This window comes from Mycteria americana, chromosome 19 (assembly GCF_035582795.1).
Source record: "Mycteria americana isolate JAX WOST 10 ecotype Jacksonville Zoo and Gardens chromosome 19, USCA_MyAme_1.0, whole genome shotgun sequence".
NCBI classification, from domain to species: domain Eukaryota; kingdom Metazoa; phylum Chordata; class Aves; order Ciconiiformes; family Ciconiidae; genus Mycteria; species Mycteria americana.
Window position 1 is genome coordinate 7,220,404 of NC_134383.1, and position 13,503 is coordinate 7,233,906.

The 13,503-nt window shown below is 42.7% G+C and overlaps 1 protein-coding gene across 1 annotated transcript; it reads right to left on the minus strand.

Moving 5' to 3' along the window:
• Positions 1-730: 730 nt before the first annotated feature.
• KCNJ5 (potassium inwardly rectifying channel subfamily J member 5) lies at positions 731-12,719 on the minus strand. The gene is made up of 2 exons (XM_075521099.1): positions 11,780-12,719; positions 731-1,336 (listed from the first exon to the last, which is right to left on the minus strand). Exons 1-2 carry the CDS (start codon positions 12,717-12,719, stop codon positions 981-983), a joined length of 1,296 nt encoding a protein of 431 aa, XP_075377214.1. The 3' UTR covers positions 731-980.
• Positions 12,720-13,503: the final 784 nt, after the last annotated feature.

The window sequence follows — 13,503 nt, forward strand, 5'->3', positions numbered from 1 at the left end:
AGTTATGTCAGTACATGTTCCCATTAGCTGTAGGAACATCAGCATCTAAACCTTTATTTTAAATACCTCCTTTACAGAAGAGCAGAGAATCTTGCAAACTGTTACTTACCCAGTCTACCTACTCCAGGGACTCTGTCTGAAATTCCAGAACATTTCAGACTCCCAGATGGCTACTTACTTTGTTTTAAATCATCAACCGGAACTGAAACTGGGACATCCAGGCCAGAAAAAAAAACCTTCACTGGGGCAAAATCTAAACTTTCTCTGACCATGGACAGCCTATGAAATGTGCCACAGAGATTCCATTAAAAGAGTACACAAAGATAGCACTTCAGTTTGAGAAGACAGTCAAAAATATTGGATAAACACGCTAAAAGTTTGCAGGGAAAGTTGTCCTGTTAATATCAGACATTTTGTAGGGAATAAATCACAATGACTGTGATCCGGGAGGAAAACACTACAATCTATTAGTAAAATTCATGAAGACAAACCACTTCACTACGTACCAGAGAGGTTTTTTTCCTCTTCTTTTAATTTAGCAGTAACAATGTCTACAATACATTGACTCACAAATTAAGTGAAGGTATGAAACCACATTCTTCATACTGAGATGGGACATTCTGGACTTTTACCTTTTAAATACCCTCTCAAGGGGGAAGAGTTCTGAACATCCAATGAACATCTTTTGAAACAACCACCAGTGGGAATTTCAATTTTAACAGTGATCATATTTAGTGAGCCTTGTCCATAGAGATCAAAATGCTTTGCAAACGAGTGCAAAGCTCAGAACCTCACTGTACAGATAAAAGGGGAGGGAAACTGAGGCACAGTGCAGTGCAGTGACTTGCCAGGATCAAGCAGCAGGCAGCAGAGATCTGGACATGAATCTCAGCTCTCTGACTCCCAGTCAATTCCTGACTTGCCAGGCCACAGTCTCCCAGTAAGTGTATGTGGGTATCTACTGTCCAGCAGTTCATGTGTTATACAGGCATATCTTCTTTCACCTCTCCTGCTGTCCCATTGGCTCCATTCAATCCTGCTGGCTCCCTGCCTTCTTCCTCTTCCTCTTCCTCTTCTTCTTCCCCTTTTGCTGTCTCTGCTTCTCTGCCTCCGCTCAGGAGGGTGGCACTGGAGAGGTGGCTGAGGAGCTGGCCTTCCCGGCGAGACTCCGCCAGCTCTTTGGCACAGCACACAGGCGTGTTGGTCTCGTAAGTGCTATGGAAGCTGTTATAGTCGACTTCGTAAAAATCCTTCTCCAGGGTGAGGACAGGAGTGAAGCGATGTCCCCACAGCACCTCCGTGTCCATGTAGGAACTGCGAGCCTGGCAAGTCATCCCTGGGCAGAAACAGAGGGATGTTACATGCAAAGCTTCCTTACACGCTCACCCAACCACTTCTTTCATTTAAAAGCCCTTTCATGTTATCTCCATACCTGATTGCTCTGGGACACAGAAAAGGTCTTCGCTTAATAAGCCTCACAAAAGCCTCTATCACGAAAAAGCTGAGCACTCAAAGGAAAAGGGAGGGATTCATTGCCACATCTTCAGACTGTTTCCTGAACCTTGTGCTTATGGGTTTGAAGTCTGGTACCACTAAGCAGCTTCTCTCTGTCCTCACATTGCTCTGTTGAGGTGTTGCTTGCTTGGCTGATACTAACAGCACTTCTGGTGAATTGTGCTAGAACGACATCCAACCCTGCCAATGCCCCTCAAATCCTGACCCACGCAGCCCCTAAGTAGAACGAACCACTGCCCTGCACTCCCACTGTGTCTGACCCCATCCCTCTTCATCTACAGCAGTATCAGCAATTCCCTCCTGCACTTAGGTTAAGACACCAAGTCGTATAGCCCGAAAGGTGGAGAGGGCCACAGCTCCTAGGGATTTATATGGCAAGCTGGCTTTTAAATACCTCTGGAAGGTTCAATCCAACTGTGTTGGGTTGGCAGAACCAAAACCCACAACACCACACAGTCAAGCTGATAAGCACATTGAATTCCATGTATTGATGGATTTGGGATTGAATGAACAGTGGGCAGTATGAAACTGATGTTTGTCAAGCTGCTTCTCAGCCCCAAGGATCAGAGTTTATTTATTTACTTTGAAAAAGTTTAAAGAGAAGCTTTGCAGAGCAGGGATAAGCATTCAACATTGACATAACTGTGAACAAATTCTCCTGCCAATGTCAAGGCTGACTTCTCTTCCAAATATTTGTCTTCTGTCTGTCCTACTTATGTTATGATTTTGGAATTAATTCTGGTGAAATTTGGAAAACCTGACCTCATAAAGTCCTCCCACTGTTCTCTTTTGGAGGGTGAGAGATAGGCCTGACTGGAATACATTCAAAACATGCACTTGGTCCAGTTCCTGGCCAATACTTCCAAGTCTAACTCCTGCAGCCCAAAGTACACATACAGAAATCTAAAGCAATGCATAGGGGGGAAAATATCAGTGTCAGATGCTTCAGGGAAGAGCATATCACGTATTCTCACCACATGAGCTCAACTACGTGACTGAAATCTCGGAGTAATCAGAAAACTCCTTTCCTTAAAACAAACAAACAAAAAAGGCACCTTTGTGAAAAGATGAATATTTTGTTCTCATAATTGCTACAGTCCATTAAAAGACACCCACACAAGCAAGTTCCCTGGAAAGCTTTACTTGTCTCTTACTGCTTTCCTTAGCTTCAAGCTATCAGGCCAGGAATATATAGTTGCTTTTGGTTCTTGAAAGGGGAAAAAGAGGGACAGTGACACAGGCAACACTTTGATAAATTTCGAATTCTGTTTTGCAGACTGAAAAGCCAATTTTTCCCCCCAAGAAGATCTGCAGGACTATTTGCTTCTGAGCAGGAACAACAAGTACAGAGTTAGTCATAGTGTTGTTGCGTGCCTGCTTCCTGGACCGGAAGGAACCAGGAAATGCAGAGGCTGCTATGAAAATTACCCCCAGTATTTTTGCCTTAAAGAAAGGCTTTATTGAGGCACAAAGTCTCTTCAGGAAACTATCAGCTTTTGCTTTACAAGTGAAAAACAGCATGGAGACCACTCCTGACCATATGCTTCAGGTGCCACTACAATGTGCAGCATCCCCTGCCCTGGACTCCTCAGTCCTCGAGGTGAAGACTGGTTCATCTTCACTCCCTTACATCAGCTAGCAAAGAGCAGCTCAACACGAAGGCAGCTCGTGGAGTCTTGCTAATTTCTGAGTCCTGCTGGAGTTTTTCTCAGGAGAGCTGTGTCACTGACACTTAATCACACCATTGACCTCCCTGCGGAAGGGCTTTTATTACAGGCTGTTTTGAGGGTCAGTAATGCAGGGCTAATCCCATTTTCTGATGCTCCCTCATGCTGGGAGGCCAGAATGCTAGACAACCAGCCTCATGGGCGTGTATGGTAAGGAGACAGTTAAAATAAACTAGCCCTTTTTCCTTTAGGCAGAGCTGGTCTTGCACCAGAAATCACAAAGGCCTTCAAGTGCCTCCTCCAAGCTCTGAGAGCTTTCAAAGCCCAGCAAAGACAGCAGGAGAGGAGACCACTCAGGCTCGCAGGCTCAGGTCCTGTAATGAACTGGCTGATTCTTATCATGGCTTTCCAAGTGCTGCATAAAGGTACCATCTAGCTGTCCCCAGGGCCAAGATGGGGTGTCCCTGCTAAATGTGGGGGCCTGAAGCATCCTAAGGGAACTCCTGCCTTATAATCAGGGCCTGAAATAGCTGTTTCCCTGGGGGGAGTACCTGACAGTCAACCTGAACTCCAGAGACACAATCACAGTTATCTCCTGCTGTAAGTATTCAATTAAGAAAGGAACAATAGAAAGCTTTCAGCAACCAAATACTGCACACTGCCAGCTTCCTGCAGTAGCTGCTTTCTGTAACCCCAGGGGTACAGAGAGCCAGCATAATAAGACAACTTGTAATTGCTCCATAATCCCATTCAAATATTCCTTTTTAGCACATGTGCAGTGGTGTTTTAATTGCATGGGGACATACTGCTTGGCAACTCCTACATTACCCAGTAAACAACAGCATTGTCTCTGCTTCAAATTCCATTAAGTGCCTGCTTTGCAGGCTGCCCTGTGCTCTCCAGCCTGGTTAATTAATGCATCTGTAACGTCCCTAGCTAATTATTGCCTCTGTAACTGCAAAAAGATGACAGAAGAGGTGTGGAAACAATAAACCTTACTTAGGAGCACATGGATACAGCCACTTTCCACTTGTGCACAATGTGCACTGTGCCCTCTGTGCTCTGATATCTAAGTTTCAGCTTGCAGTGGGGCAGAATAATTCGCTAGGCTAACATCTTTCATACATGGCTGTGGGATCTCGGCAAAAATCAGCAGTTTCATTTCATAAGCCTTGCTTATCCAAGTCCATGGGACACCTTGGGTATAGTGAATCATTATGCCGTGTGCTCTTATCCATCCAGTACTACACCAACTTTGCCACTGCTGTTCTACTGCAGTGCAGTAGCACTGTCGTGTGCAACCCTGAACCACTGGACCTTTCAGAGAGCACAAGAAATTGAGGGAGATTTCAAACTCTCAGAGTTTCTTGCAAAAATAATCATAGTATTTATGGCCCTGATAAAGGCTGTTAATCCTTTTCTTAAAGTAGATATAACTACACATCTTGGGTTTAAATGGTACAGATATTTGGTATTGTTATAGAGAAGTGGTATTTGGTGACTTGGGCATTTCATTTAAATAAGCTTCATGCCAAAAGAATATCCTAACTCCCCTTTTGTCAGTCTAAGTAGATGTGCTTCAAAACTTCTTTAAAAATAAAGTCATAGAGATTTTTATTTTTCAAGTGTATTGTATTTCCCAGATAGTAAGACCATTAGAAGTTTAATTTTCTCCTAAACAATCTGGTTTAAAAATGAAAAAGTATGTTTAATATAAATTTGTACAATCTGTAAATTGTGGAAAATGTGAAATGATATGTAAAATCTTCAGCTTTCAAGTTTTAGTTACAGCTTTCTCATCTCTTAATTCAGCAGCTTAGCTTTCAGTTACAAACAAAACTCAATTTTAATTGAAACCAGAAAAAAGTTTGTACAAAGTTATAAGCAGATGCACCAAGTTTTCAATAACGCTGGAACCAGTTCCAGGCTTTTTAGAAAGCTGGAGACCAGAGGACTGCCTCCTGGTTTCAAGTTCTGCAATAGACATTTTCATAGAGTTTTAACGATAATTTCATTATAGCAGAATCCTAAGAAGCGGATTTTTTGTCTGTTGGCTGGAGTCACTGCATCACAGATCAATAACAGAGTTTGTGCATGTTCCTGTTTAAGGCAGCCATAGATGCCTTCCTAAACGGCTCGTTTCTGGTTTCCAGTAGATGAAAAGATACAAAATATATTGCTATGTGTATTAAACCAGGTGTTTCATTACATTCGAGAACAGAGAGAGTCACCGAGGAAAGACGGGTGTGTAAAATAGGTGTCAGGGAACTCTACCAATAAGGCACTCTTCTGTCATCAAAATCAGTTGGGATCAAGCTGCTTACATTTTATCAAAGACAAAGGAATGTTAATACGTGCTGACAAAAAGCAGTTATTTGATGGCTCACTCCATAAGGAGCCTGTTTTTTCTGCAGCGTACTCAATGGGAGTTGCAGATTTCAGAACATTTCACTGCTTGCAATGCTGCTGATTATGCAACTGGAGCAGATGCTTCTGGCTCTGCCACACTGCTAGGAAAAGTGGAGATCGCTCCTGATTTCCAGGTCTTGTGTACCCTTAGGTTATCAGTTAAAATCAAACTTAATTATCACAGGCCAAATCTAACTGCATTTGCAGCTGTTTGGTTATCCAGAGATGGACCAGCAGTCTCTCTGCAACTGTTGGAGGATGCATATTTTCATCAAACATACCGTCATAGCCAGTACCTTTACCGGCAGTTTAATGGGAGAGAGCAAGGGGACCACAAAGCATGATCTACCAAGCCAAGAAATTGCCACAGGCTTCAATTCGATCACATCAACAGTATAGTTCAATCTTTCAGTACTGCTCCACGGTCTGGACTTTCTCAGTGGGTAGCGATATCCCAACCCCTGGGGCTGTCAAGACAACATTTTTCATCAGCCTAAAATTAACTCTCCTCATTTAAATGCCACAGAGCTCAGTGATTAGCTGCTGGCAAAATGTCATGTGGATGCTGACTGTATGTTAGCCATATTTGCTAGGCTCTCTCTGCAGTTCAGACACAGATATTGCTGGAATATCACTTCTCTGTCCTTGTTTCCGTACACTATTGTATGCAGGGTGACTTCTTCCCTTGTACTGGATGCACATAAAGCTGCGTAATACGTACTCTGCTCCTTCAGCCAAGCTCCACCTACACTACAAGAGTACAGAGAAAGAACTGATGGACTCAGAGGTATAGTGACAGACTGATGTAAGTTACGATGGCAAGGAGTAGTTATGAAAATTTTAAGTTCTATCATACTAATTAAGCAATACATGTCTTTAGATTAGAATCAGCATTTGGACAGTTATAAAATTTATTAGTCCCTTTGCGTTAATTAGACCAAGGAACACTGTAACCTCCAAAAAGTCAATGTTCCTCCAACTTGAAAGGGAATATTAGAAGGTAAGAGCATGGTCCTCCAATTATTTGTGCTTGTCTCCTTTAGAGGAGTACATGTCTGGGCTTGATTCACTTTGATTTTTATGCTAGAGGAGAGTAATAGGATTTTAATTTATCTGAATGCTCTCCAGGCATGTGAAAGCTCATAGGCACTGGCAATGGGGAAAAAAAGTAAAAGGACCTTATGATTTCAAGATCTTGGATTCAATTGCCATGTCTCTGGCAGGCAGAACCTGAGCACCAAGCTCACACCATGTAACTTTAGGCCCCTCACAAAGGTATTTACAGGAACTGCAGAGGCATCTAAGATGACTAGCCTGCCAACGTCCACCTCTGGTGGACAACTCAGCTCATGAAAAGAATGATTTGAGACATCTCTCTCTTCCCTATAATTATATAAGCAGTTTCTGTAACAGTTCTGCAAGGTCCTTCTTGCAGAAAAGAAAACTTATTTATATGCAAAATGCAAAACAAACCAAGACGACAACCCAAACCAGATGATGAATGCATGAAAACTCCATTTAGTAATTTCACTCTTCCTTCGTTCTCCCATGAAAATCATGATTAATTTCAGGATATCTTATGTTGTGGCTGCTTCTTTTTGTCCTATATTTACAACCAGGGAATTTTACTATGTCCCCTGTAAAGACGGATAAATGGAAGGGCAAAAAAGCTGCTGTTTGCCTACACTCTCACAAGGACAGGATGAGGTAAATTACTTCTAATCATTAAACCACTTTTTATCACACAGACTCTTAGCCAGAAATACACATGCCTATCCTTTCCTAAGAGTTTACTAAAACTTCATTTAGTGACTGGACTAATCAGGCATCTGGACTGTCTCTTGTGGCTTAATTCATGGCGGTGGGAAAAAGAGGTAATGAAAACCAGTGAGAACCAAGAGTGAGGTAACAAGCCTGGCTATCTCTATGCGCAGACAATAGCAGTGCTGGACACTGTAGATACAGAATGAGGTTTGCAGGACAGCTACTGATAAAGGTTTTGGTTAATTGTCAGTAAATAGCAGCGGAATGGTAAAGTCAGAAGAGAAGAGAGCCTCTTCAAATTATCTGCCAGAAAGTCTTGTAGGATATGCAGGCTGCGTCATCACATGGAGTGATGGCTTACAGAAAAGAAAAAAAATTGGACTCTCCAGTGTTCTCTAATTGAAATCAGCCAAATTCTTCATCGTAACCCCGCTGACTCTGCATGCACATGGAAGGGGGGTCTGAATCTCCACTGCTCTTCTGTGTTCTAGCAGCCTTGCTTTATAACTATGTTCAATTCAGGATCAGAAGGGTAAGGGCAAGAGGTTTGGCCAATAACAGCCTAGGCCTATTCTGTGAACAGGATGGCTCTAATTTTTTGTTGCCACTGTGGGAAGTAGAAAGGCAGTGAAGGTAAAATTTGAAAACAGATTTTCCACCTTCACTTTCTTCCCTTTTATTGCAGGTCAAATTTGGGCCAGCTGATCTTGACAAGTGTCCCTTTCAGATAAGGCAAAAGAGAATTAATTCCCTAAAGTAATCTCTGTGACCAATTCATTAAGTAGGCACTGTGAGTGATGCTGCTGCTTTCAAGATGCCCATGAAGCAGCACTGGAAGTCAGAATGCTTGCCATCTATATTGATTTTGTCTTTACAGAGGTCATTTCACTCAGCAATGATCACAACAGATCTGCCCAGAAACATAGTCTCCCTTTGGCATTTTTTAACCCTCGTGGAGTCACGGTGCCTCAACCATACTAAAATATTGATTGGGAAGAGCTCTGCCAGTGGGCTTTCTGCCGCAGCTGGCTTCATGGGTTTGTTAGTAGAATAGCTGGGGGTCCCTGGAGAGCTCTCACTAGAATAACACAATGTTTATTTTCTTTTTCGGCAAAATAAAAACATTGTGTTTTAGGCTGGCTGCCTAAAACTTTGTTGCTTTTCTTCAGTGTGTTGTTATTTATCCTTTTAAAACTCCAAGTCAACTTGAAAACAAAATCATGGTTTTAAAACGCAATGTTTCATTTTGTAAATAAAACAGCTTGAAGTGTTTAGGAAATTCAAGTCAACTTGAAAACAAAAACATTGTTTTAAACCACAATGTTTCATTTTGTAAAAAAACCAATTACTTGAAGTGTTTCAACTCTTCAGAATTTGTTCTGTACTTTTCATTTCAAACTGTTTACCATCTTTGCCTTCCGCTGGTTCAGAATGAAACTTAAATGTCAGTGAGAAGAGTTACTTGTTTGAGAGGAGACAATACATTACCCCTGTAATGTGTATGTGGTTGGTTAAAGCTATTGGAAATAGTTATAAAACTGCTGTCCCAAATGTTTCAGTGAAAAATATTCACGCTTTTAGTCAAGACATTACGCTTAAATTTCTTTAGTCATTTGTACGTTGACAATTGCCAGTTTGACCTGCTTTCAAAATACCTTATGAAAAAACATAGCTGTCTTTTCCCCAGCAGTGCAGGCTGCATTCATGGTATGATTTGCTGTTGTCTGCAAAGACGGAATAAGTTTCCATTAATTTTTACTCCTGACAGCAACTGCAGAGCTGAGCCACCTCTGAGACAGCACGCGAGACTCACTTGCCTCTTGTGCACCATGAACAGGGCTATATATGTTGACCAGTTGTACCTCTGAACACTGTGATGGTGGTTCCTAATTTTTCATAGGGGTTACTAAGGGAACAAATGGCCTGTTGCATTTTTATACTGCCCTGAACCTGACCAGGTTGTAACAGTGTCATGATTTAATAGAAGTCACGCTGCAAGAACATTATACCATTCCCAAAAGCAGACGGGGCTTGAACAATACGATAGGAAGGAAAGAATCTAAAGAATTTGCTTGGAGCAAATTTTAAGGTATGGAAGTAGGGATTAATATCCCCCAAACTGCTTTCTCAATATTACAAAGTGTGAGGACAAAGCAGGAAAGCACAAACACTGTGCTTCTGCAAGCCACTCTCATTGTGGCAAAATATCACACCTCCCCCAGTTACCGTACGTCATGCAGAAAACCATGTCAGCCTCTGAATCAGGTAACGGCATCATCTGAGGTCCGCTCTGCTCTAAGTTCAATGCAAACTGGCTCTTCTAGCTCCAATTTTGGAATTTCACAGCCCGTCTTCTGAGACCAGAATAATTCATTTCCACAGATGTATGCTCCTTCATATCATTACACACTGGCCTGTACAATCCCTCTGGGAGAGGAGCCCATTTGTAAAGCAATATTATTCCCATGCCATGCTTTTAATTTTGAGGTTGTTACTGATAATGACTTCCTCTCATACATAACTAGCAGAGGCTGAGCTTTCATAAGAGGAAGGCAGTGCAGTAGCTGTTCAAACAGAATTTGATAGTGTCACTGTGTGATGAGAAAAGAGGCTTTGGACAAACAAGGCCATGCTCAGATTAGGAGGTTCTAGTATCTAGTAAATGTTTAGGCTACAAAATAAGCTTCCATTACAAATCTTTGCCTTTGATAGTCTTTTCCACCCACCCCTTCTTTTGCCACATCTCTACAAGACTCTGCTGAGAAAGAATATTTGCCTAGTAATGCCAAACAAATTCCACTTCTACAATACAGGACTCCAACCTAGGTACATAAGGAAAAGTCAGCTATTGCTATTCACCTAATGACTAAAGGGAGGTACTGGGAAACTGGAAACTAAATTAGCTCTCTAGAGAGCTGTCTTTAAGAGCGAAGGTCTGGGATGCAGGAATTTGAGAGACTATTTCTCCTTACATCTGGTTGTTAGGTGACTAACAAGGACAAATCTCAAGAAGGGGACAATATTAATAGTAAGCAAGGGCCAGAATCTGTGAGACAGGGTGCTGATACCACTGAGTACTCATATCAAGCTGAAAACCCTTGCTAGTGTTTCAGAGAGAACCCATGCCTCGTCAAGATGGAAAAAAAATCCAACCACCACCAACAGAAAAAACTTGGGTTCACAGTGCCATCTCATAACTAAAATCCTTAAATACCAAAGGGCAAAACTACTTATAAAAGCCTTTTTGTATCTCTGACTCTTTCTATATTTCCACAGCTCTAGATAGCAATTCTCTCCTCAGTGCTGCCTGTAGCCCCATTCCCCTTAAAGGCCCTGATTCGACCAAGGCATGCTGCCAACCCCAGGCTCAGAAAGCCTGCCTGAAGGGAGCGTCAGCATCTCAGGGTGCTTAAACGCGCTTGCTGTGCTAGAAGCCCAGCAGACAGAGCCTGCCAGCTTTGAGCCTAGAATAAATGAATTAGCTGCAAGTGGTAAAATGACCCCATGGTGCCATGTCTTTTAGGTGAGACTCCAGAGTAAAAGCATCCTCCTCCCCAGCCAGACCGCTGGGAGCCACACTGCATCCCACCTGTGGAAAGGAGCCTGGAGGCCTTTGTGGCCATCCATGCGCTCAGCTTGAGAGGCACACTGCCACCTCCCTTTTCTACCCTTTGGAAAGCTGAGGCACACAACTTTTCCAACGGACACAGATTTCTTTCATCACCTGCCACAAATACACCCATAGGAGGAAACTAGGAATCAGCTGAGTATATCTCCCAATCTACCCATTACACAGCATTGTTTTAAGCTGTTAAACAGCTGCTGGGTTGCAAGAGTCACAAAAGCAGTTTCTGTATTTTTCCTCTTTGAGCTCCTTTTGAAAATATATGTCCTGCATCACGTGCAAGTCATTCGGTTTCAGCACATGCTGTTTTACGGGATATAGGAATACTTGGGCACTTCCTTCATAGCCTCCATTAAAAAGCAACACTACAGCAATACCTAAAATAGCACAGTTACAGCCAATTTTTAATACAGAGGAGAAATGGAAAAAGATTTGCACATTGAATTTTGATCACAGGGAAAAGGACCACAAGAGACCTTGTGAATTCCTTTAGTCCATTCCTTTTTTCCCCATGGATCAGTTCTAAGTGATTATGGACAGCTCCTCGACTAACCCCTTTGTCTGAATCCCGGACTTATAAAAAGAGTGTGAAACACTCACAACATGAGCTAAAGGACCCATCTTTTAACTGCTAGTTATCTCAGACCACAATATCCCACCTGAATCAGTCACTAGAGAAGGACAAATCCCAGCATGTTCTCAGCCCAGGTGACATTGACAGTAAAATCTTAACACCAAACCGCACTCCATTTTTCCCCTTCCCCCTTCAAAATCGTGACTGATTTCTGCAAGTCCTTACCTGTTGCTTCCACCATTCCTTCCAAGATGACCACAATCTCAAACTCCTCCTTCTCCAGTTGGGTGCGGGACATCTCCCAGAAGGGGCTTTTCTCATTGATTTCATGTGAGATGATAAGAGGTGACACCAGGAACAATCTGTCGTCTCCAGTGTCAAATCCCACGTTGATGTCCGTTTGGTTCAAAGGGATAAACTCTCCTTCTTTAGTCTGTTTGGACTTAATCAGTTTGGCTCTAATGGAAGCCTCGACAATGTGGGAATTGCGGAGGTCTCCAACCCGGAACATGAGACAGAGCTTCTCATCCCTCATGGAAATCACTGCATTGTTAGAAAACATGAGGGTTTCGGCCCTCTTCTTTGGTTGGCTGATCTTGACAAACATGCATCCCACCATGAACGCATTGACAATGGAGCCCAGAATAGCCTGGATCAAGAGCAGTATGATGCCCTCTGGGCACTTCTCCGTTATGACCCTATAGCCATACCCAATTGTTGTCTCAGTCTCGATAGAAAACAGAAATGCAGAAACAAATCCACTGAGATTTTCAACACAGGGGATCCAGTTCTCATCTTCAAGATGGTCCAGGTCTCCCCGGATATAGGCAATGAGCCACCATATGAACCCAAAAAACAACCAAGTGATGGTATAGACCATAGTGAAGACAAGAAGATTGAAACGCCACTTGAGGTCCACCAGCGTAGTGAAGAGGTCACTAAGGTATCGATAGGTTTCTTGGACATTTCCATGGTGCACATTGCACTTGCCACTTTTCTCCATGTAACGCTGACGTGGCTTCTTACCTTCTGCTGATATGAGGCGGGTTCGGTCAGTGGCAATGGGGACATCATCCCGAGCTTGTTTGGGAATCTTCTTAGGCTCTCTGGATGTAACTCCGATGTCCATGTCCTGGTTCATGAAGATCCTAGAATCTCCGGCCATGACTGGGCTGCAGGAGAACGAAGAAATAAAGTGTAAGGTAGCAGGAAAAGAGCTGAGACAAAAGCCACTTCATTTTACTGTCTGAACCATTACAACAGACCAGGACAACAAACATTGCAAATATTAATGCTACACTGACAAACTTTGCCCCATGCTGGTACAGGGCTGCATGCAGGCTGATTCTACACCAGGAAAAAAGCTTTTCACTAGGGCCATGTCTTTCCTCCTAGTATTGTTTTGGGAAACACTTTGAAAGACTTCAGTACTTCTCTCACAACAGCCACTTGCTAAATATAATGCTGCATTGAACTGGATGTTCAATACTGATTCATAATACACAGTCTCTTCAAACATGAACCAGCTGCCAGTCACTTTGCTTAATGCACTACTGAAACCTCAGAAAATATGGGGATGGGCACGGTCTGGCAGTCATGAAATAGGCAAACCTTGTTACAGTGTTTTGGGTTTGGTTTTTTTTGGTCCTCAGATTTTTTTACACCCAAAGTTTGCTTGAGATCACAACTAGAAGCAAAGTAAAGATACATCAACAGGTATTTTCAAGAAGGACTGGAGTTTTTTGATGCCCCAGGTTTTAGGTGCATAGCAAGAGAGACCTTAGAAATTGATAGAAAACACTGAGCACCACTGTCTACCTAAATCTCACATAAGTCTAAATTATGCATGAAGGTTTCCCTTACAGTCAGCAGAGAAAGGCACCTCCAGGGATAATTCAGATTTCAGGAGTGCTGAATCACCTTCTGGAAGGACCCACCCCCTCTACAAA